A 24,982-nucleotide genomic window follows, 5' to 3' on the forward strand; every position below is an offset into this window, starting at 1 on the left:
CACACTCTGCCCCATTATCCAGATCATTGATGAAAGTGTTAAACAGGACTGGACCCAGTCAGTATTGACCCCTGGGGCACGGTGCTAACTACTCGCCTCCAAATAGACTTTTCACCACTGACCACCATCCTCTGGGCCCAGCCATTCAGCTAGTTTTCAGCCATATCACTCTCTGCTCATCCAGCCTATACATCAACAGCTTGTCTATGAGGATCTTAGGGGAGACAGTGTCAAAGACCTTACTGAAGTCCAGGTAGACAATATCCACTGCTCTACCCTCATCCACTAGGCCAGTCATTTCATCATGGAAGTTTATCAAGTTGGTCAGTCATGACTTCCTCTTGGTGAAGTCATGATGGCTACTCCTGATGATCGTCTCATCCTTACGTGCCTGGAAATAGTTTCCGGGGTTGGCTGCTCCATCACCTTTCCAGGGATTAAGGTGAGGCTGACCAGCCTGTAGTACCCTGGGTCCTCCTTGGCCTTCTTGAAGACAGAAGTGACATTTGCTTTCCTCCAATGTTTGGGCACTTCTGGTCACCATGATCAACAAAAGATTGAGAGTGGCCTTGCAATGACATCTGCCAGCTCCCTCAGCACTCATGGGTGCATCATATCAGGGCCCATGGACTTGCTCAGGTAGCAGGTATGGAGTCAACTTAATTAACAAAAATCCTCATCTCCATCAGTGATACGGAATTTTTGTTTGAAATTACTATAAATAATTAAGACAGATAATTGTTTCAGTAGCTTAGGTCATATTCTCTACCACATGACTGTCTCTGCCTCTTCTCAAAAATCAATAATCTAGCGTTTCCTGTTTAAATTTTACATCTTATTGACCTTAAATTACTTCTCTAAATAATTGTTTATTTCCTTAAATGTCATAGGTATGAATAAATATTTTCATTTCTATAAGAAATAATTAATTTCACTTCCCACTCCATACCCCTGTTCTTCCATCTTCCCTGTGAGCTTGCAATCTGCAAGCTAACTTTTGTGAATGGTTAAAAAGGAGCAGCTTTACCCTGCCTTGGAGATGTGGTGATATAGAATTTGGGCAGGGTGCAGGCAGCTCAGTTCAGGCTTATGGTATCACAGACACCCAAACAGTGTCTCACCTTGGCAGTGGTAGATGTGGACACTTGGTGGATGAGGTGGGGCTGTTCTGTCCTTTGAGCTACAGATGGGTTGGATTACTCTACTTAAAAGCTGAGGCGGTGGTCAGTGACAGGACGCTTAAGAGGCAGTAGACATTTTAAGTACAGGAGTCCTGTTAGAGAAGACGACTTGGCCTGGGAGGAGCATGTTACTCCTCCCTGAAAAGCTAACTTTGGACAAAGTGGAAGTGGAAATAATACTTAGCTATAAACAGTTTTAAGTGTGCATGTTTTCAGTATGTATGGCACAGGGAAACAGAAGTCCTTAGGCTGTTGTGTGTAAAAATAGGAAATATGTAGACTGGCTGATATGAAGTGGGATATCGCTACACCACTTAAATTTTATTTCAGGAAACAATATGTAAGCTTCCTTTAAAAACAGTCAGGGAAAGGCAAGAAAAGCCATTGTCACCCACATTCAGATGTTTTCTTTTTTTTAATGTAAATAAGGAGCTTGAAATGATGTGGTTTATTTTTAGAAAAAGTTATATGAATCCAGACAACCATGAAATCTTAAAGAAACAGCTCTATTATATCCTGTGTCATAAACAGGTGAGTTTGCCTGAAAATTGTTTGCAGCTCAAGAGTAAGTTGTTGTACTACTTATAAAAACAGACAAGAGTTTGGAAGTGACACAAGCCAAGTGATTTAGAGCTGGTGAAAAAAGTACATTTTCAGGGAAAATTTGAGCCAAAGAAAAGTCCCTTTTCCTGCCGAACAGTTTCAAAGCGCAGAATCCCTTGACCAGGCCTAATAAAGAAGCCAGTGTCTCCTGTGCATCAGTGTGAGAGCACTGAAACGAAACAGAGTGTCTAAGAATGCAATAAATCATATTGGGTCATTGCACTAATGAACAGTTTGGGCCCAGACTCCTCTTAGCTTGTCTGTAGGAAGCGTAAAACTGGTAAAACAAGAAAAGGACATACAGAGAAGCTCTTTGCAGGTACTTTCTTAAGCTTTTATTGTTGAAGGACACCCGTTAGCTAATTTCAGACCATTTAAAAAAAAAATAATCTATTTGGTGATTAGTAATCAGTGGACAAGAGCAGAAAGCCCAAGTGAATAAACTCATAAATACCTAAATCCTTGGGGTAACAGCCTGTAAAACTGTCAAAAAGCATTGAGTAAGTGACAAAAGATAGCCTCTGGTCACTAGAAGCTTCAGCACTGTTGGCACTAATCCATATTCGTATACGGAAGGCATATTTTTAGTTCCTTCTAAAATGCTATCATGTATGGTTTTGCACAAGTTCAGGCAGTTAAAAAAAAAAAAAAAAAAAAGCTTTTTCAGAACTACTTGATTTTGGGAGCAGTGTCAAGTGATGCTGCAGTGTCTTCCTAAAAGATCTGATGCTGTGGACCCTGTAAGAATCTCTCTTGGTACTCAGAAATACATTGTGTTGTTGGCTGGGTTGGGTTTTCTTGTACAGGGTTGATTCACCTGTATAGAAGCTGTATATACCCATGCAGTCAGGTCCAGAGTTGTATTTTGACTGTGTGTCTGTGAGAACTGGAGCTGGTGTTGATTTGAGGAGAGCAGATGTTAATCGTGTTTTTCTCAAGCATTCTGTTGACTGAATAGGCATCCCTCATTGTGTGAAAAGGCAGTAAAAGGCTGTAAATCTGCCTGCTCATTATGAAAAGCAACAATAGATTGATTTATGGAAAAAAAGCAACTGTTAGGCTTAGGTAGCCTGTGTGCATGAAAACTTGAGTTTTACAGTGACTGGATATTACTGCTGTTATTTTTGAGAGCAATTTCGTTCTAACTTAATCACAAGAGATATTGTGCAGGCAAGGAGAGTCAGAAACTTTAGTTAGCCTGGACAGCACGTCATGATAACAGAGTTGTATAAAATTTGAAGTGTAAGCATGTTCTCTTTCCAAGAGTAGATTTTTAGATCGTTACTTCCTAACCTGATTTTCACCGTTCCTTCTGTATGGACACTTCTTTCTTGTTTTATGTTCTCTGTTAGCATCCCCTGTGCCCACATACCAGATTTCTTCTTTGTATCACGTACACAGGTGAGTGTGCAAGTATGTACCGACACCTACGCACTTCAAGCCACTGAGCCTAAGAAACAGCAAAAAAGTATATGAAGGCATGCAACATAGCAGCAGGAAGCAAGACTTCTCAGTACAACCACATAAGCCATAACCACTATGAGGAAAATTATACAGGATTTTTAGATTAAGTAATTGGCCTTTCTCAGTAATTTTATAGAATTTTAGAGAGAAATCTATAAGTTTTAAACAATAGTGGAAAAACAATGTATAGAACTGTTTATTAAATACTGTAAACTGATTTTAACAACTCTGTTCTAAAAATCTAGTTCTCTTTTGTAAGGTCTGTGTTCCGGATACTTCCTCTGTGTAACAACGCAATCTTTCCAATTCAATCGCTATTACAATCTGTAGGGTCTTAACACATATGGACAGTGTTGGGATGAGGAGAAATCCAATAACAACAGAAAAGTTTATTTTGAATCCTGCTCTTAAGACTTGTTTTCTAAGGAAGAAGAAAGAAAACTGACTGAGGCTTTCTGGCATTTAGTGTGGTCTGCTCAGGTCTTCTGTTTTTCAATTCTACTACATTGTTATTAATTTGGGAAACCTTGCAACTAGAGTATGACAAGGACATAGGAGCCTTAGGTCTATTATAAACTCATTTAGGCTCCCATGTTGTGTAGCCTTTCAAACAATGTGTTGGGAACTTCTTGTTAGGATATTGGCTTTAGTAAAGAACTAGACATGATATAGTAGTGTGTATGTATGTTGAGTGCATAGCAATTTCTTAATGTTTGCCTCACTGACGCTTGAAATGAAGATCTTTGAGTATTACTCTGTTCTGTAGGGTTTTTTCTTGACAACATGCCTTAGGCAGTAACTAACAGTAAGAGTTTTAGGCAAAAATGTTTCTTGCAACATTATTTATTTTCTTTTTTTTTCCTTTAAAGTCTGAACAGCCCAGTCCTGCCAGTTCCAGCTCCAGTTCCAGTTCCAGTTTTATACCATCTCAAAACAGCAGACAACAAGGTACCAACAAAGGAAAAGAAATTGAAAGGAATGTGTGAAATGAAGGGGGCAATAAAAACAGAGCTGGTGGCATCTCATTACCACTTCTCTGCTGTCATTCACAGCCTGAACTGGTCACAGTTTTGCTTTAGTGACTTTTCCTGGGGTTGTTTTCAGATGTGGCTGTAAGAGCAAAATAAAGGGAAAAAATGTGTATCTGAGAAACGGGTGTGAAGGGTATTTGTTTTGAAGCACTAAATTCATGCCAGTCACTTAACAGGTGCTAAAATCAAAAGAACTTCTGTTTCTGACTTTGTCCTTTTGCAGGGTTAGGTGGCATGGCACCTGGCTCCATCTGAAGCCCTGCTCAGGAAGGCGCGGCTTCCTATGGGAAGCCCAAGGATGTCTGTATGTGGATCCTTTCAAAGGGCGGTGATCTTCCCATACTACTGGGAAGTTTTAAGAGCATACAGTATTTACTTTAGATACATGGCATGGGAAGATGATGGTTAGACTTTAAGTTGAGTTTAAGTTTGCATGTTGGTTTTCTGGCTAATAGTTTCGGTTTACTTGGAACTCAGTAAAGAAATGCATTTTTCTTCCCAGAGAACTTGCCAAGGCAGGTTTTCTGTAAATAACTTGAGATTCATCCTATGTGATCTATTAAATTACTTAGTTCCTGCTTGGCCTTTTTCCTTGGGTTTATCAGATTGTACTACTGATACATTCTTAATCAACTTTTGTTTTGTTCTTTGGATCAGGAGCATTAGAAAAGCAGCTTTTGACTAATTAAAACTGCATTTGTTTTATCCTTTTATATTCCTCTGGCAGACTTGATTTAAGGTGATGAAAATACACTAGTGCCTCAGGTAGACAGTTTATTTTTAAATAAATCTACGTATGATGTATATCTGTCCTACTGCCTTTCTATAGGTGACTAGTACTGCTTTTCTAATGTGTTCTGGCAGTGTTACAGAGCTGAAGTGAACTGTGGTTGATGACTGGCTTCAGGCATTTCATTTTTACCTGAGGCTAAACAGAACCCCTTCTTGCTGAAGCCCCGTTTTTGCTCTCATGAAAACCTCATTAATGGTGTGAACTGCCCATTAAAAGCCAAAAGATTTGGATACTCTTTCCTGTATCTGTTACCTTATGTTGGCAAAAACTGGTTGACTTGGTGTTTTCTTCTGAGCAGACTGGATCCATCCATCTCTTGTGGGTCATCTACAAGACATATCACAGACGGTCTTTCAGGTTTTTTGAACTTTCTCAAGAGTAGATAGGAGATCTTTCCTCTGATTATGAACAACTCTGAAGTGCAAGTGATATATATGTCTCCTCTTTCTTGCCACAGTAAATAGTGATTACTGCTTCTTTCTGGGAGTTCCAGTTAACTAAATGCTTTCGTTGCCCAGGCTGTGCATTTGCATATCAAAGAGATGAAACACCAGGCATACAGTGGCATGTTCGCACTGCATGTTGTGCTATGGTCAGAACCCATGTTTTTTTCCCCTAACTAGAAGTTACTTGCCAGGGCCATTGCTCTTTTTCTGTTGCGTTCAAACTCCAGTGCTCACTTAAGTGTCAGAAAACCACAGCATGAACTTTTTTCACCTCTTTTTGTATGAGCAGTGGGCTAACCTAAGGTTCTTCAAGTTCTTCTGCCCTTGGGGCTTACACTGATATTTCTGTTTCCTTACCAAGAACATTTGGGCAGCTCCTAGTTTTCAGTTTCTCCTTAACTATTCTGACCCTTTAGGAGATAACAACTTCTCAAACACTTAAAAAGGTTGTTGTGGAATTTTAAGTTAGCAAGAAGCAGAAGACTAGCAGTGACATCACTACCAGTGCTAGAAAAAAAGACCTAAAAATGAATGCTTTGCTGATTGTTAAGAAAGGCCACTGAGAAAGTTAGCTAGCTGGGTACAAAATGCCTATTCAGAGTCCCAGACATGGTCCTACATTAAAAGAAAACTTGTCTGAATGACAGGTTGTTCAATGCCTATGGGCCTGTCAGTGATAGATGTATTTCAGGAGTCAAGTTCCTTTTTCTCCAAGAAAGAGGAATAAGCCTGTTGGCAACTTAAGACACGACTGTCTGATTGTCCCAGAACACAGCAGCAAGGGAGTATCAGGGGATGAAATACCCCCCTGCTATACTTGGGAAAAGGACAGAGGCAAGAATAATGAATTAGCTTAAGCTTGGGAGAGCAGGCTGTGTAGGGATCATGAGGAATGTGTGCCGGTTTTCTTTCTGCTTCCATTTAAAAATAAAATCAAGGACTGATGTTTTGGGTGACTTGCAAGCATAGCTACCAGTTTCCGTGTTGTGGAGTTATGTGCTGGTGTTGTATGCAAGATCAGCTATTCATATGTCATACTAAATTTCATTACAAAATTAGGTTTTGGCTGATTCTTTTACCTTTCCTCCCACTGAACTTTTCCTGTGCTCTTTCAGCAAGAGTATGCTAATGCTTTCCTTTCATCTGTCCTTACCAAGTCTTTTCTATTATTTTCTTCCTCCTGTTTGTTGTGGAGAGGAATTGAATGCGTTCTCAGAAGCTGACTTTGGCCTATGGAGTGGAGTGAGACTCATCTGCTCTCAGCACAAAGACAACCATCTTCAGTAGGATTTTGGTGGTGGTTGTTAGTGTCTTTGCCCAGTAAGGTGTCAGGAAACTAGCCTTTCTAGGTTAAGCCTAGCCTGTGGAAATACCCTTATGTTCTACCCTTTTATCTTTCTTGAAACATGGAATCCTTTTCCATATATTGATAATTTAATTCTCTTTTCTAACCCTTTACCTCAATTCATTTAGCTCCCTATGCCATGTCTCTCATTCATCCACCTCAACAATCAAGCTGGCCAATAAGAATGTTTTCCCAAAGATCAAAATGGGCGAATTCTTCCTTCATTCCTGTGCTGATACTGCTGAGAGTGCCCTCTTTCTTCCCTTTTAAAGGGAATATGTTTATTACTGCTCCTATTAAAAGCTGAGGAAGGAGTCCCTTCCCTCCTTCAAGGGTCAGATGATTAGATATTCAGTCAGACTACAAGTTAGCATTTGCAAATAGCTGAGCATTGTCTGCCTGAGACCCAAGCAGAAACAGAAGATGGAGCACAGATCAGCAGTGGTTGTGTGGACAAGAAGCACTTCAGTATAGCTCCTTTCCCTTGTCGCCTGTACAAGTGTCTGGTCCACCAGGAATTTGCCCATCAGCACCATCTGGACTTATTCCCAGCCAACCTTAGGGCATAAAAACAGAGCAGAGAAACCATTGATCTGAACCTGGCCAAATTGTGCCAATTTATGAAAGTTCTAGTACAGTCTTAGTGGTAAATCATTCTCAACATCGGCTTTGAAGTCACTTGCACGAAACTAGTCAAAATGCCTGTGACCTGAGCCTTGCTAGATCTGGAATAATCCATAAAGCTGTTCCTCCCATGAAGGGAACACCCTGCCTGTTAGGAGTATAACCCTGACAGACAGAGGTCTATCTTATCCTCTGGCAGTGATGAGGCACGACACTCCTTGACTCTGTTTCCCCATTAGCAAATAGAGTTGCAAGCTTCATCTCCATTTGAAGAACACTCTGAGGCTCACTTCATTCACATTATTACTTTGTGTTTCCTGGGCTAAAGGCATTACAAAACCCTAATAGTAATTGCTGTTCCTGCAGCCATCGCTGATGCTTTTACTTGCTGCTTCGTGTCTCAAATGGGCTGTACTTCAGAATTAAATGCCTTGTGGCATCAGTCTTCTTCCTTCCCTCTTCTAAGCTGCTTTTACCTATTCTTATTTCAAGCAGCTGTAGTTTTACATTTCCCAGATGTTAAACATATTCCTCTTTCTGTAACTGTCTTTTACAGCAAAATAAATTGAGTAAAATCAAACCAAAATCCCAAACTTAATTTAATGCATTTTTATGAGCAAGTCAACCTTTGTACCATGGAAAAGAGATGGCATGTTGCTGCGCAGGATTGATGCACTTTTTACATATGAACGTTGGCAAAATGCTTACTTGACTTGAAATGTACCCTGAAATAAAGCTAACTATATAAAAAAAACAGGAAGACCAAGACTGCCTGGGCCAGTATGAGTTACAATGATTCATTAGACTCTGCTTCTCAATACACGGATTAACCTAACAAATGTACTCTTATTGATCGGTATGTCCCTGTAGATCTTTACTTACATATAATACCATTTGAGAAAGCAAAAAATGCTAAAACCCAGCAATGCAAAAGAATCTTGCTTCTGATAATAATAAAGTAATAGTCAATTTCTCCTGGCATGACAGTATTTTACTTACTTCAGCTATGGTCCAGGTGGCCAATCGTGCAAACACTTGAACATATGAGTCACTTCACTATCATGAGTAAGTGTATTGAAGCTGAGTTGTTCTGTGAGTAGATGATTCATTGATAAGTCCCTGCAGCATAAGCCCTCAGTGCATTACTTCATTTGTTTAATGTTAAAGACTCTCCTCTCCCAACACTGTGCAGGGAGGGTAGTGTTCTGTTATCTACAAAGCTAGGTGAATTGCCTGGAACACTGCAAAGTGAACTTCATGTGTGTATTTTATTGTCTCTGTTGTCTCAGGTCCGTTGAGGTCTATAATGAAAGATCTGCATTCAGATGATAATGAAGATGAATCAGATGAAGCAGATGAGAATGACAATGATTCTGAGTTGGAACGACCTGTAAATACACGAGGAGGAAGCAGGAGTCGCAGGTGAGTGTCTTGTGATTGCAAGTAGCCTGGTGACCAAGACATTGTGCTTGTTAGTAATGAGGTGAGGTCTAATGAGAGTGCTGAGGTCTAAAGAGTTCTGAGTAACAAATGGGCAGAGAATTCAGACTCTTTTTAAAGCATATGCTTGTAAAACTGCCTTTTCTAAAAACTAACAGAATTATCCATTCCCAATACAAACTATTTCTGTACTAATCCATATGGTTACGATGGTCCTCATTCATTTGACTTTCCTTGATTTCATGCCATTGTGACTTCAGGGGAGTAGTCATAATTACTCTCTGGCATAAATGAGATAAAATTAAGTCCTTCAATTTCTGGATGAGCTATTCTGTACATAGTCTCATTTTTAAGATCTCTCTGCTTACTAGTTTTAGATTAGGTTGTTAAATTGGATCAGAATCAATGAAATTTGAATTTCAAGTAATTTCTGCAGTGCATGCAGTAGGTAATGTGTAAAAATGCAGACAGAAGGTAAAGAAAGCAGATGTCACAGAAATTACTTTTCAAAAAAAGCTTGTGCATGCTAGGTGCAACCTTAAGAGGGTGTTCCAAAAAACATCTATTCTTCAGGCAGCTTGAAGCTCCATCTGAATGTTGTTGAAGGTTATGGAAAACCTGAAATAGTCTCTCTCGAACCTTTCCATACCAGTTTCTTTATCTGATCCACAGGGTTTTGCTGTGAGTGCACAGCACTTGAGTGCTGTGTCAGCTACTGTTAAAATGGGAAGGTAATAGGAAAACACTGATGAATGTCAGCTGCTCCCCTTGTGCACTTTAGCAGCTGGAATCAAGGAGAGAAAGACCAAGATGACTATCAGTTTAAGAATTTGTTCCTGTCAGTGATTATAAAAAGGATTGTCTCAAGCTCAGTTTGTCTCTAAATGTGGTGACTTTGTTTCATTTTTTTAACAAAACCTTAAGACTAATGTTTCTCTACCTTCTTTTTATCCCAAATAACTTTTTTTCTCTCTTCCAACAAATAAATATTCCCTGTTGTTCCTAAGTAAATGAAGGGTGAGACTGATTAGGAGCTGAGCTTTTTCATGTGGCCTCTCCTGAGATACTAACTTCCTCAATTTTAGTCAGGAAAAAGTGTTATTTATGATGAGAAACAAGGAACTTTTCAGTGAAACACTTGTCCAACTGGGAAGTACGGCTGTTTAGAAAGCTTTTAGAAGAGCAGAAAAGTAACTCTAAAAAACATCTTCCTTCTTCCATGAGGCTATGAACCAAGATACAGACTTGCTCCAGGACCATTGGGAACAGCAGTGTAATGTTGTAAATATCTACCCGTTTCTGTAATGTTAGCTGCTGTTAACCGGACATGTCATCCCAGCCAAATGCAGGCAGACAGCCTCGTTCTCCATGCTACACAGAGCTTTTTCCAGGGTGCAGCCCAGCTCAGATGCCTGTCTTCCATGTGACCTTGATTAATGATGGCTTGCTTAGCAAGGGTTCTTTCTTAGTGTCCTACCTCAAAGTGCAAGCTCTGTTCACTCCTGTTAACAGCCCTTTGTCTGGAGTTATCATCTTTTGGCTCTGTTTTCTAATAGGGTTAGTCTGAGTGATGGCAGTGACAGTGACAGCAGTTCAGCTTCCTCACCACTACATCAAGAACCTGCACCACCTTTACTGAAAACCAACAACAACCAGGTAAAGTCAGGGTTCGTAAATGCAGTCCTGGGGAGCTGATAATGACATTCTGATTACTTCAGTACAGTTACTTAGTCTGTAAACTGACATAAAAGCTTTTTTTCAGGAGAAGTACTATTTGGTTTAGCAAATACTATAGAACAAAGTAATGTTTTCATCAATATTTTAATAAATGTGTCCTTTCTGTATGAATTAGCTTTGTAAGGGAAACAATGCAAACTGGCTTTACAGCATCAGTTGTACAATTGATAGAGATTTGGGGTTGTATTAGCAGTAGACATGGTTCACATCAATAGGCTCGTAATCAGGAGTTCATTCATCTCTTCCCCTCTCCCTCACCAGTGTTCATCTAGAAGATACAGGATTTTTTACTTCACTAGAAAACACAATAATTCTTACTTCAGTATCAGAGTACTTGTTCCATATCTGTAAGAGCCAACTTATTTTTGAGGTAGGAAAGTCAAGCAGTTTTTCTGTTTTCAGAGAAAAGAAATTAAATAACCTGAAGCTACAAAATACATCAGGGACAAATCAGAATTAGACTTTGGGAGTTACCTCACCCCCAGTCACCAATAAAGTAAGGCTCTCTAAATACAAAAATTAAACATAAAAGCTGATATTCTTTTTTAAAAAAACCAGAATTTATACATCATTTGTCACTTATTTTAGGGAGCCATAATTCACTCCCAGTGTCAGTTGGATCATACACCAAGTAATCATGAAATTTACTGACTGGCAATAAATGACTGCTTAGAGTACTGAATTAGTTAGAATAGTATCTACATGTATTAACAGAATTTTGTGGTTTAGATGATGAATTTTATGGATAAGTTTTTCCTGTATCTCTTAGGTTAACTTCTTCAATTATCTGACAGAAATTATTTACTTGTTATTGTTTCTCTAATAAGGTTTCCAATACATACTTAGTGATAGTGCAAAACCAAAACATTATTATTCATGTTGGTTTAGTTCAAATACACTGTGGAGTTAAAAAAACTAGCAAGTAGTTTGTACACAGGGGGAGGAAGGAGCGTCCATGTCCAGAAAGCATTCTTATTATCCACTAGAAACTCTATAGGCTTTTCTAAGTTGATCTCTACAAAAGTTACAAGTTTTTAAGAAAGAGTCTTTGGGGAAAAAAGCAAACTATAAAGATGAAGAATCTTGCGTTTACTGGAGACATAAGCACAAGAAAAATAAAACACCTGTCTATGGCTTGTTGTTTAATGAAGACTGACTTCTACAGAGACAATGTAATTGTTAAGTAATTTTAAGTCTCAGTATCAGCAGCCCACTCAGTCACGTCTTTCATGTTCCTTTCCCCTTTGGTGATCTAACAGAAGGTCTACCTGCGCATTTAGAAATTCCAAGCAATAGCAGTGTGCCAGCTAAAATTGAATGTCACGTACCTTCTTCTATTTTTGTAATTGAGATGAATTTTATAATTGAGCTGAAAATTAGAAATTTAGGGAAGCATTATGAGAATGCAAATTGTATGGGCCATAGCCACATTTGAAATCTCTGCATGGTAGCATAGTGCTGCTTGCCAGGATGATGCTTTTGACTGATGAAACCAGGCTTGTGTTGACTGAGTCCATTCATAGAACTAAAGAGCTAAGACAGAGTTAATATTTCTATAAGCTTCCTCAGATGTGATTAGTGCTAAACAAGAGCATTTAAGATGTTAGATTTCAAATACACATCAAGAGCACTGTAAGGAAGCAACTTTTTCAAACATACTGTCTCTTTGCTAAGGTTCTATTTGAAACCAAGAATTTTCTTCCTTTAAAAACAAGAAAAGCATCTAAAAGGTACTGGATCCATGCCTAGAGGTCTGGGGGTTTTTTTCAAAACAAGGCTTTTTCTTCCACTGGCCTACACAGCAGTAACTCCAGGGGCTGTTCAACTGAAGAACTGGGATTTTTCTTCGGAAAAGTATGTTTTGCTTTCTGGCCACGCGTCACTCTTGGTTTAGCAAGTACTTACATAAGATTAACTCATATCTGCAGTCACTTTCTCTATATAGGGAAATAGCTTCCTCCCTGCTGAATTCTTATGGTGCTGGTCAACCTGGGAGGCATATACTCAATTTTAGTCATTTATACTAAGGAAAGTAGAAATTGAAGGGAAGTTACAGAAAGCTGTTAGTGAGACTTCTTGCTAGTCTGGAACACTTGCTTTTACAGACCTTATTTCCTTGTTTTATTTGCTGAGTTTTGTCCTGTGTTGTGACTGTCCAGTGTGGTTTCAGAGATAATCATGCTAGTGATGTTAGTCTCACTTACAATGAAATGTGAAACAAAACCTCCCATCGTTTGTGATCATTTATTTTCCTTTGATGTTTTTCAGAAGAACTGATCATATTCCAGGTTAGGCATGACATGGTGATTTTTTTTGGTTTTGACTCTACTTTTAACTTTAGAAAATGTGTGTTGTGTGTGCAAAAATTGAAAGAATAATCAACAGTTCTGTTTCCCCAAAATATTCCTCACCTTAGTCCTAAAATTTTCATATTAAGCATGGTGTTCTGCTGCTTATTGACACGCTCTTCTTGACTGTGGTTCAGTATTGGATGAAGCATTCTTGGTTTGTGTATATGATAGTAAATGGCTTTTTATGGCATTGAAGGAAGGGTACCACGTAAGTGCAAGAGAAATTACCATCCAACACTTTTTTTTTAGTTACAACTCACGCGGTCATTTCAAAGACTGTTTCACAATCGCTATTGTAGAAGAAGAGAGACAGCATTGGGGAAAAAAAAAGAACAGGAAAAATATACTGATGATGTGACATTTCAAAGGCACTGGAGAGTCCCTCAGCATCATTTTGTATCTGCAAAATCAGACATCTTATCCTACCAGCATACAAAAGATACAAAAAAAGTGTTGAGGAGGCTTTAAATGACATTAAATTAATTCCTTTAAGGATTAATAATATCAACATTGCCTCATTCCAGCAGCTCATTTTCTGCTGTAACCTGCTTTTTTTCTGAAAAATATAAGTAGGTTGTATGGATTAAAGAATAAAAAGCTCAGTTTTGAGTTTTGGTTACGTTTTCCCCAGACGTTACATTCTTTGTGTTATTAATTGATAGCAGAATTTTTCATGTGTAATTGTATCCAGTGATGCATTTAATTTTTACAGGATTTTCTTTCTTTTCCAGATTTTAGAAGTGAAAAGTCCAATAAAGCAAAACAAATCTGATAAACAAATAAAAAATGGGGATTGTGATAAGGTAAATGACAATGAGGTAACAGTGAACTAGTCCAGAATGTGATATTAATGTATTTACTAAACACTAACCTTTGTTACATAATGAAAATCTTAGTAATCAGTACATCTTTGCTTTGGGTTCCTTTAGGTGCAGATTCTTTTTTTCTGTGCAATTTTGAAAGTCTTTTCCTTCTCTTAATACATGTGGTGATTTGGCAAATGTCACCAGTTGGGAATCTGCGATCTATTATTTATTTTATCTAATTTCTACCATGAGTTTGCATTGTGCTTCACAGATGAAGTGATAATGTTTGAAGAGGAGAATTCAAAGCTGTATTCCTAGCCAATAAATCAATCAATTAAAAAAAAAATATATGTTTTCCAGAATCCTTTCTGAAGGCAGTGCATTAGGAAGTGGCAGTGTGATTTAGCATGTTAACTAGAATGGTATGAACCAACATTTAAGACTGAGAAAGACAGTTTTGTTTAAAATCATGTCAGCTGGCCATAGGTAAGAGCTCTAAGTCATTGTCTGAGTGAACATAGCACGATTTCCCAGTGTGGACAAGTTCCTCTGAAGGTTCATATTTTACAGGTATTAGTGTTAACTTTGTGATAATGTGAGGCAGGAGACCAAAGTTTCAGTATCTGTTGCTAGATTTTCAGTGGCCTGGTCCATATGCTTTTTAGTTTCTTAAGCTGGGTGCTATATTTCTCTCTGCTTGAAAGAAAAAAAGGTTTCTGAAGGAGAAAGTTGATAATTGGGTGGAGAGGGGGGACATGTTTGACATCCCAGGAAGGAGGACAGTGGAATTTACCATTGGATTAATCTTTCTTGATCTTTCTCCCCTCCTACCTCCTTGCTGACACAGAAAATTAATTATGTAGCTTTAGAGAAAGAGAGGGGGTTGATTGTGAGCCTTTGGATTTGGGTCTTATATGGAAAGATGGGAGATGTTTTTTAAAGATGCTGTTTTGGCATCCCCAGTCTGTTTGACGCTTTTTGCCACAGTTGAGATACAGACATTATCTTCTACAGCAAAGGACCACCTAATAAGATTTTCATTGGCATTAAGTATCTAAGAAAACCCACAAAAACTTACATTTGGGTTGTATTAAGCTAGAAAAAGCTAGACTACTAAATCAGAAAATTTAGCTCAAAGAAGATTTGAAATAAAATTTTAATTTGTATTGTTTTTGAAGACATCTGAAGTTTTTAAAATACATAGCTATGACTTAATTAACAAGTTGTTTATGGGGGGGGATTTGTTTCTAGGCATATCTCGATGAACTAGTAGAGCTCCACAGAAGATTAATGACATTGAGAGAGAGACATGTACTGCAGCAGGTGAGGAGCACTCTCATGCAATATCACAGCGTGCTCATTGAAATTGTGAAGTCACGTCTATTTTTTTGCCTTCATCTAAAACTCTATAATAATCAGGTTTAATAACCTTTAGGCCTCTATAATCCCTATACAGGCCATCACCACTTTCAGTATAATTTAGGGAATTTTTACACATACTTTAAATTGTGTTGTCACACTAAATGACAGATTTTTAAAAAAATGCCTATCTGAGCTAAATTTTTCACCAATTCTTTGTTACATTTCTCAACATACTGTATCAGTAATTATGAAAACAGGATGGGAGCATGGATACAGCTGTGCACCATGACTTGATAAAAATCATGTTGCTTTCTCCTGAAAATGACTGGTGCTTTCTCAGAAACAGTTAAAAGTGTTTTCTATGGCAAACAGAAAACATGGAACTCGAAGCAAAACTAACTTTGGGGAAAACCACAATGTATTTATTGAGTCTTCTGAAGTCATAGAATGAGTAAAATATGAAAATGTGCAAACCAAGAAAGCTCCAAATTTATTGAAAGGTTATACAATTGTAAGAACAAAGAATAGTGTTCTTTGTTTTGGGCAGCATTGTCAGGTACTATTGAATGACAAACCGTGAAGATTAAACAATAAGTGCTGTTAACAAAGCAGATGTAACTGTAGCACGAATGATTTTATTACGTTTAGTGCAATTATGTGCCAATTGTGGACGTGTCATAAAGAGGAAAATTTTTACCTCTTCTAAATGACTGCAATCACTCATCAAATTTCTCAACACTTGCATAAGTGTGTTAAAAATATTTTGTAAGCCCTGGCATTAACCTGTTCATTAGTTCAGCCTCAATATTTTGAATGAAGATGAGAAAACAATTGAGACATCAGTGAAAAAGAAGACCTTGGTTAAGGATATTCTTAGTTAAAGAGAAATTCTGACAGCTTTGTTGGATTTCATAAGTTACAATACATAATGATGCATATTGGTTATCTTTCATATTTAATGTACTGTTGTTTCCCAGGTTCCCTTTTGTCTACAAAGGGAACCAAAGCACACTTTTAGAATGCTGGCAGAGGCAAATTTGGGGGGGGGGGCTGCTGTGCAGGAGGCTAAAAGGTAGGAATTGCAACACCCTGTCCACTTTACATTATTCATTAATTCCTAGAGAGTTCACATAAAAAGTGAATCTGAAAAAGCCACTGTGTTGTAAATTCACACCGTATCTTTGCTTCCTGAGTACTTATTTCCCCAGTTATCCAAGGCATAGCTTTTGAATGGTTTTCACTTCTGGTAGACCTCTGTACCCAGCATTATGCAGCTACCAGCTATCAGTACGGAACTACACCGCTGTCCTAGCCTGCATAGTCCAGCCATAAATCCAGCTTTCACTGGGGCTGTATTGACAGCCTGCAGAGCATAGGGCTTACGTGGTTTTATGTGAAATCTTGAAAAAGAAAACCATCTTCAAAACCTGTTATGCAAAGCAAAGATAAAAACATGCGAGAAATGTTACTTCCCCATGAGGGTGGTCTAACAGTAGAACAGACTCCTGGAGAGACTGTGCTGTCTCCATCCTTGAAGCTTTTAAAATCCTGACTGGATAAGCCCAGAGCAGCCTGATCTGATCCCATGGCTGAGCCTGGTGGGGGCAGGGCTGGCACTAGCAAAAACCCTTCCAACTGGAATTCTTCTGTCATCCTAAGAAATATTTTCCAAGCAAACAGGATGGTTCAAATTGAATCCATAATCCTCTTGCTCATCTAGTAGCATTTAAGTGTATTTGGTGGGGAAGAAATATTCACCTTTGTTAGAAAAATGATGGGTTCATCCTCTAAAGCTTCTTCAGTCTGATGTTAGAGTACTGTTATAATCTGCTTCATGGGAAATAACTAATATAAGGAAAAACTGTGTGAAAAGAGACATAACTGAGCTGGAAATTTGGAGTATCCTATTCTGAGTAAATGAAAGGACAGTATATTCCGGTGCATTTTAAACTAAAGATAGACCTTTTCTCCTGAGTGTATTTATCAGACAAGAGAAAGCATTCATTCGTTGACCTTCGCCTCACAACTCTCATGAAGAGTATGATTTTATTACTGTAGTCCATGACTTCTCATAGCCTAGTGTTTAAAATAGTTAGGTTGATGTAGAATCAGTGTGGCCTTGTTTTCTGGGGGACGGTTCTTGCAGATTGTTTCCCTTTGTTTGGAGTGTGTGTGCTGTTGATACAGCCCCAGTGAAACCTGGATTTATGGCTGGACTGTGCAGGCTAGGACAGTGGTGCAGTTCTGTACTGAGAGCTGGTAACTTCGTAATACTGGCTACAGAGGTGTAATAGAATGCAGTGGAAGAACCAAGTTACTTGCCAATTGTTTGTTAGCCAGCCTGCACTAGCCAATGGTCTATGCTGTTATAAAACAAATAATGCAGTTTAGTTTTAAAGTCTTCAATCCCTTAATATTCTGCAATTCATTAGTTCATATGATTTGATAAGTTTACAGAAATACGTTCACAATACTGAATGGATAACTTGCAGAGCATCAGTGCCTCTCTGCATTACGAATAAACTGTCATCCCATCTTTAATGTCGTAAATGCTTTACAGGTATGTAATTAATGTAAAATACTTCCAGTGAGCACAAAAATAAAGTAGTACAAAGCTGAGAAAGTTTTTAGGAATGAATGTGAAACTTCTAGACCAAGAAATACAAGTATATAAACACTACAGAAGGTACAAAGGTCAGGAGAGCAAGGGGTAAAACTGTGGAAAGGGATGATGGTTACTACATGAGAAGAGGGATTGAGCGCAAAATTATGCAACAGAAAACTGTGAATAGCTGCAAGAGTTTTAAAGGTGGTGGCAGCATTGAAGTGGAATGGTGGTGGAGTTGTCTGTTTATGAGTGGTGATTGTCATCTCTTTAGTTTATGTCAGGGCAGGTAATAATCTCTTGCACATGTCAAAGTCTGCTACCCACAGACTTTTAGGGAATTTTTAAAGAAGGAACTTGCAAGAGAAGAAAGACAGCATTGATCATTCAAAAGCGCTGGCTTTTGAAACTTATGCTGAGGAATGTGAGAAGGAGAGGACAGGTTTTTGCAATCTCAGTTGTTACCAAGTCCATGACAGCAAACAGGAATGCAGCCAAGTTGGAAATGAGAAAAATGTATCTGTTCGAGAATGTGCCTCTTTTCCCAAGAGAGGTATTTGTCTTTGAGACACTTTGTTAAAGGAAGCTGAAATAAATCCACAAAAAAGAGGGAGGAGGTAGGAGAGATGTAATACTGAACTGCAAGTGCCTGGATATGTAGCTAAGTAATCCTGATGTAAAATGATACTTGCAGATATGTAAGAATTGCCCAAGAGGGAGAAGGCAGGTGAAAAAGAACATTTGACCCAGAAATTAGTCCTGTGAGAATTACCTGAGCAATTTTTATGTGAATACTGGACCACGGCTAGACAGAAATTGGTCTGAAATTACATTTTAAAAGAAATATCTCTCCCATCTCTTTCACTATGAAGAAAAGGTTTGGGATTTATGGTGATGAGGGGTTTGGTTTTCGTTTTGTTTTGTTGGTTTTTTTTTAAACTCTGTAATTTCCAGTGAAATAGTAGAGGTAACTGAGTCTGCAATCAGATGTTAATGCTGCATGTCCCATATAGTCAAATTTGGCTGGCTAAAGCTGGGTTCTTAACTCTGCATTTTCAGTGCAGATGATGTTAGCATGACCCCATGAAAGGCGACAAGATTTTTGGTAAGACTTTCCCTCTTATGTTGAGGCATCAAGTCATATCTTCATCTGGTGAAAAATCTCCTTAAAGCCAGTGCACTAGACAGCACAGGCATAAGGAAGAAATTGAGAGTATGCAGCACTGCTGAAGATTACATTGCTTGTGTCCTCAAGGTGCTTAACTTCAGATGGCAACTATCTTCTGAGAATTTTCTGCAAGGGGCAGCTTGTAGGTCTGGAAACTATCACATGCCCTAAAACCCTCCATAAATTGAAAAATGACTATGTCACTAGTTGCACTTTGGCTTCCTTAAACACACACATTCATTTTCTTGTTTAAAGGCAGATAAATAGTTGTACTATGGTGGATAATGATGGAACTGAGCTGGAGAGACATGTAAACAGAGATGTACGTTACAGCAGAAAAATAAAGCTTGCTACAGCAAGAACAAATGGGATATTTTTGTTCTTTGCAGCCTGAGCTCTTGGAATAAAGCAGTTTAATGCTGTGTTTTTAATATCATAACTGTCAGACTTCCTGGCAACTAATCTCAACCTTTTATTCTTTTTCAAGTATTTCTGAGTAGCATAAGGATGCGTATGCTAATACTGTAAGTCATGAATTCCTCATTGACTGGCACACAGGCAGGTGTTTTTCATTGAGCTGTCTGGGTTTATCTTGATACACTTTTGTACATCCATTAAAACATTTGGGGTTCATTTCAGTCTGATTTACCCGGTGCTCTGACATAGTGGCTATATTTCTTGAGGGCTGGATGAGGGATATGTTTAAAATGTTTGTATTTCCCTTGGCCTAGAGCTTAAAAGCCCAAAGCAGAACCTGATCAGTAGAAATGCTTATCTTTTTTTTTTTTAAATATACAGCACTGTTTAAAAATACATGTGTTAACACTTTTATGTAATCTTTGTTTTTAAAATCAGTTTTATTGCTGTGGGGGTTATGAGGGGTCATACTCTTCTACCGTAACACAAGGAAGCATTAGACAGAATTGTTCAGCGTAGCTACATTTTCCTGGCCTCAGTTTCTGTAAACTCCTTGTGCAGCCATTTATTTATCACATAGTAGATATTCAGAGAACCAAGCCTAAGATTAGATTCCTAACTTTACAGAAGAAGGCTGGATTGAGTCCTTAGCTTCCCTCTTAGAGGAGGCCCAAGAGAGTGCCAAAAATGAGAATGACAACACATATCAAAGTTTCCTTCTGGTAACAATCGGTTTTGTCCAATTTGATTTTTTTTTTTCTCTTGTGTTAATTGCAGAACAGTAGGAGATGGAAAAGTGTTACAGGAATCTGTGAATCAACAAGTGGACAAATGAAATTGACAACTTTATATTAAAAATTCCCATATGGAAAAAAATTAGAGCCAAGAGGCACAGGTTTAAATGAAGTGTTAAAAAGAGCAGGATTGTTCCTAAGTACTTTCAGAATTGTGGACAGCTGCAAACCAAATTAAACAGATTTTACTTTTTTTTTTTTCCAACCTGGAAAATGGGAGATGATTGGAAATGGGAATTTTTTACTGTAACAGGCATTTCCCTCTTATTATTTTATCTGGTTTTCATTCTGTTTAATCCACCCTAGGCTGTGTCGTTCCAGGCCTGACAATACAGTTGAAGTTATTTCATTTATCATCAACATAGTCTTTTCTTCTGTGGTCTGACGAGAAAAAAACATCTGCGTATGTAATGAAATGGGGAGCAGAAAATTACAAAAGATTTAGCTGAAATTAATTTTTCTTTTTCAAGTTGGTGTATATTCCTACCAGATTTGTCATTTTAAGGTATGCTCTGTAAGCCATGTGTGCGTACATCTGTATCTCCTCGAGCTGTGGGAAAGGAATTACAGTCAGAGTAATAAAGCTCAAACAAGCAAGGAATAGCTAGCAGCAGTGTTTTGAGTGGAGGTATATGTGGAAGCCCTAGAACCAAATGGGTTTCAACTTGAAGGGTGCAAACAGGACGTTGAACCTAGCCTGAGTGCTGCAGAAGGGATGGTTGGAAAGACTGAGCAGAAGAGGAGTCTTCTGTCAGGCCACGGCACTACCCAGAGGCCTGCTTCAGGATGGGGTGCCTTTCTCTGTGCTCACTTGGGATGTCTGTCTCTTGCAATGAAACAGTGCGTAAGAGCTTCATAGCCATAGCGTGTTGGCATTGTGTTAGCCCTACCTGACAAATAATGCTTTGGCTTTCCAAGATGTGGAATGGGTTTTTTAGGTGGGTGCACATCCTATCACTTAACATATCTGGAGTTATTTGTTACAGCAATTCAGTGTTGAGTATGACCGCTCTTTAAAAATGTAGACTTCAGTTGAGAGACTAAAAATGTCACAACTGCAGAAAGGCACAATTTAGATATGTACTGTTGATTTCACAGAATCATAGAATGGTCGAGGTTGGAAGGGACCTCTGGAGGTCATCTGGTCCAACCCCCCCTGCTGCTCAAGCAGGGACATGTAGAGCCAGTTGCCCAGGACTGTCAGATGGCTTTTGAATATATCCAAGGATGGAAACCCCACAACCTCCCCGGGCAACCTGTGCCAGTGCTCTGTCATCCTCACAGGAAGAAAGTGTTTCCTGCTGTTCAGAGAGAACGTCCTGTGTTTCAGTTGGTGCCCGTTGCCTCTGGTCCTGTCACTGGGCACCACTGAAAAGAGACTGGCTCTGTCTTCTTTACACCCTCCCTTCAGGTATTTGTATACATGGATAAGATCTGCCCTGAGCATTCTCTTTTCCAGGCTCAAGAGTCCCAGCTCTCTCAGCCTTTCTTTGTAGGAGAGATGTTTTAGTCCTTGTTCTTCTCAGGAACTCCTAACAGCTCTTCTGTTTGCTGTTTGAAAGCTGTGATTATATATTAAATAGTCACCAGAAGTGAACTTATGCCATTGGTAAGAGTCTTTCATGGTTGATTTAGTTTAAAAAAATTTGATTTAAGTCTGTTACTCAAGAAATAACTGCTGGTATGTGAACTAACAGTTGATGTGAGAGCTCTTGAATATACTTTTTTTTGTTTGATATGGACTAGATTCTATAAGGACTTCTTTCTTTCCCTTGCTTGCAGGAAGGCTTATGCCAATTATTTTCTAAAGTAACCTGCTTAGCAGCTATGCACACAGTAAATATTCCAGACAGAGATATACCTGGGGTTTTTTTATTTGGTTGGGCTTGCAGGGGGAGGAGGCACTTTTCTTTTTTTTTTTTTTTTAAAGACTGACTTAGAAAGTATGCAGATTTTTATTTTTAACATTTGAAAAATATGTCCTACGTGGTTATGTTTGCTGGAACAGCAGATGTGTAGGCTGGCATTATGGTTGGTGATGATCTAAAACAAAGACAAACGAGGTACTGTAGTCTGGACCATAGTTGTGCCAGAAAGGAAGTGAGTGATAAGGATAATGATTTAACCTGCAAGTGTTGGGGCAGTTGGGCTTGTTTTATGCCATTCATATGGTACTTAGTGGCATGTTAATATATGCAGTGGGCATGTAAAACTGCTGAAATTTTCAGCTGTGTCTTTTTTTTTTTTTTCCTTTCAGATAGTAAATCTGATAGAAGAAACTGGACACTTTCATATCACAAATACAACCTTTGACTTTGATCTTTGCTCACTGGACAAAACCACGGTCCGTAAACTACAGAGTTATCTGGAAACATCTGGAACCTCCTGAGGATTCAGCATCTGGCTGCATCAAAAACTGTTCTTTAAATGAAACATTCAGAACGATGCAACCAAAATGGGGAGAAAAACCAAAACAACCCTCTTCAGCTTTATTTTTCCTTAAAGCCAGTCATCATCTCTTGATAACGGAGAGGAAAAGTGACAAGACTCAGAGGACTGCTCTTCTCAAGAAGAAAACGCTCTGGAAGAGTTTGCCTGGATAGCCTTGAAAAACAAACACACAAAAACAAACAAAAATACTTGGTCTTAATGAATGTGTATGGTATCATGTATCTCTCTCTGTGGTGTTCCAGTCCACAAGATGAATGCATGTTCAACACACTGCCTTATTACCTAACTGATCTATTTATTATTGCATACATGTATTCTGAAGTCAATGAGTCATTGAATGACACTACCAGATGTTGCAAGTAGTGGCATCCCATGTGTGCTCTTTTGATGCAGTACTATCACAAGCCTAGTGACCTTATTCATGTTAAAATGCCACTTCTTGCTGTCTTTCTCTAGTCACTTAAAACACTGCAGTCTTGTTTCCACTTCTGCAGTTCCAGGAAACAAGATACAAAGTTGGGGACCAAACAGCAGTCCTATATTTTGTATTCTGTCTGCCACAGTGGGGTGGATCACAGAAGGTTGGACTGCAGGTCCTTGGTTCTATCCATTTATTGATCTTGACCATGGTAGAAACTGCACCAAATAGGATCATATGACTTGCTGTCTAGCCTTAGTGAGTAAACCAGTAGGACTTTTAACAAAAGAATTTATGTATACTGTCCTGAATCCAGCATCTTCTGCAGTCTACATTCTTGTGTCTGTTTTAATGTTATAAAATTACATATATATAGGAGTGATGGTGTTCTTCAGGATCATCATAAAAGAAGTAATACTGGTCCTGTCTTCTAAGGAACTGTTGTAGAAAATTCTTAATTTGGAGCTATTTATTACTACAAATTTCAATAGTCCTCTGCTGCCAGTTTGTGACTCACTGTTACCATAAAACTATTTGCATAACATTTTTGTTTGTTCATATAGTATATGGTCATCTTAGTTTGGGGATTTTGTTTCTGGTTTTGTTGCTTTTTTTTACAACTGCTAAATTAAAACCCTTTATTTGAAAAGAAAGTAATATGTTATTATACAGTTATATGTTGGAATAAATACATATATGATGTGTTGTGTATATGTGTATACACATTTATATGCACCTGTGTATATATACACACACACACATGCATATATGCTTTTTACACTTTCTAGATTTTGGTATCTGTTCAGTAACCTGGTTGTGTTTCCAGAAGGATTTCTTGTCTATAAAAATGAGTATTCTTTCATACCATCTGTTATTCCTTAAAATCAGGATCCTTGTTTATGCATGATCAAATAAGAGGATGTCTACTCAGTTTCACATCAAAGCTCCGTGCTCTCTCCTATTGCTGATGGTTTCTTGATGAAATCATCGCCCTTCTATTACAAATTCAGATCCCCCAGTGAAAAGAGAAAAGAATTAAGAAAATACTTCTGGATGCAAAGGTTTATCCAGGTGTACCAGCCTTAAAAAATGTATCTTTTTTCTGGACAGGCCAGTATGTCATGTGTATGCTTATATGCCACATGTATTCTGTATGTGTAGAGCTGAACAGTAGTATCTGTATGACTTACTGTTTCATGCTCACAGTCTGTGCAGCACTGTAAAACTAAACTCTTATTGGGGGTATTTCTTATTCCAATCGTAAATCTTAATACTGTTTCTTTATGTCCAAAGAAAATTTTACACTTCACTGTTTTTGAAAGGGCAGGATACAGATTGGGTTGGGGGGCTTTTTTCTTATTTAAAATGTTGTTTGACCACACTCTGCAGGAAGTTCTTCTCAGGCTTCCCAAGAATAAGTGTACTTTTTCAGTAATGTTATGACTCTTATTGACGATTGGCATGAAGCATACTTGAAGCGTTATGTTGTTCTTTTAAGTCCGTGTCTTAATGTGCAATTGGGAGGGGCGGGGAGGAGTGGGAACGTAATTTTAAAGTTACTTTTGACATAAGTCAGGTAATGGTGGGGAGGGGAAAGGGGTGCATGTGAAGGGGATAAACTTCAATTTTTATTGATTATTTTATATAAAAATGTTTGGAAATCTAAAAGCAACCTTAAAAATGTTTGGTCTACTAGTGTGTGTTCAACTTTCTATCTTTTAGTTACATCAGATACATATGGAATTTTGTCCATTTTGACTTTTCTAACTAAGTTTTGTGGTAAAAAACTTACTGAGCTTCAGGAGGGGAAGAATCCCATGATACTTCTAGTATGTATGACTATTGCACTATTTTGTTAGAAATGGTGAAATGAATAATTTTACCTTTAATATACTAGATAAACCTTATTACACACTGAGAACAGGTGTGGAAGAAAACAGCAAATA

The 24,982-nt window shown here is 38.3% G+C and overlaps 1 protein-coding gene across 3 annotated transcripts in view; it reads left to right on the forward strand.

Moving 5' to 3' along the window:
• Positions 1–24,552, forward strand: part of MLLT3 (MLLT3 super elongation complex subunit) — a 133,073-nt gene extending 108,521 nt beyond the window's left edge. For all 3 annotated transcript variants that reach the window (XM_049796018.1, XM_049796019.1, XM_049796020.1), the window contains 6 exons: positions 4,118–4,196; positions 8,777–8,909; positions 10,484–10,583; positions 13,747–13,818; positions 15,073–15,144; positions 22,425–24,552. In XM_049796018.1, the coding sequence (XP_049651975.1) occupies positions 4,118–4,196; positions 8,777–8,909; positions 10,484–10,583; positions 13,747–13,818; positions 15,073–15,144; positions 22,425–22,556 (588 nt within the window). In that variant the 3' untranslated portion in view covers positions 22,557–24,552. The remainder of the gene's footprint in view (positions 1–4,117; positions 4,197–8,776; positions 8,910–10,483; positions 10,584–13,746; positions 13,819–15,072; positions 15,145–22,424) is intronic.
• Positions 24,553–24,982: the final 430 nt, after the last annotated feature.

The sequence above is a fragment of the Accipiter gentilis genome, chromosome Z, assembly GCF_929443795.1.
Source record: "Accipiter gentilis chromosome Z, bAccGen1.1, whole genome shotgun sequence".
NCBI classification, from domain to species: domain Eukaryota; kingdom Metazoa; phylum Chordata; class Aves; order Accipitriformes; family Accipitridae; genus Astur; species Astur gentilis.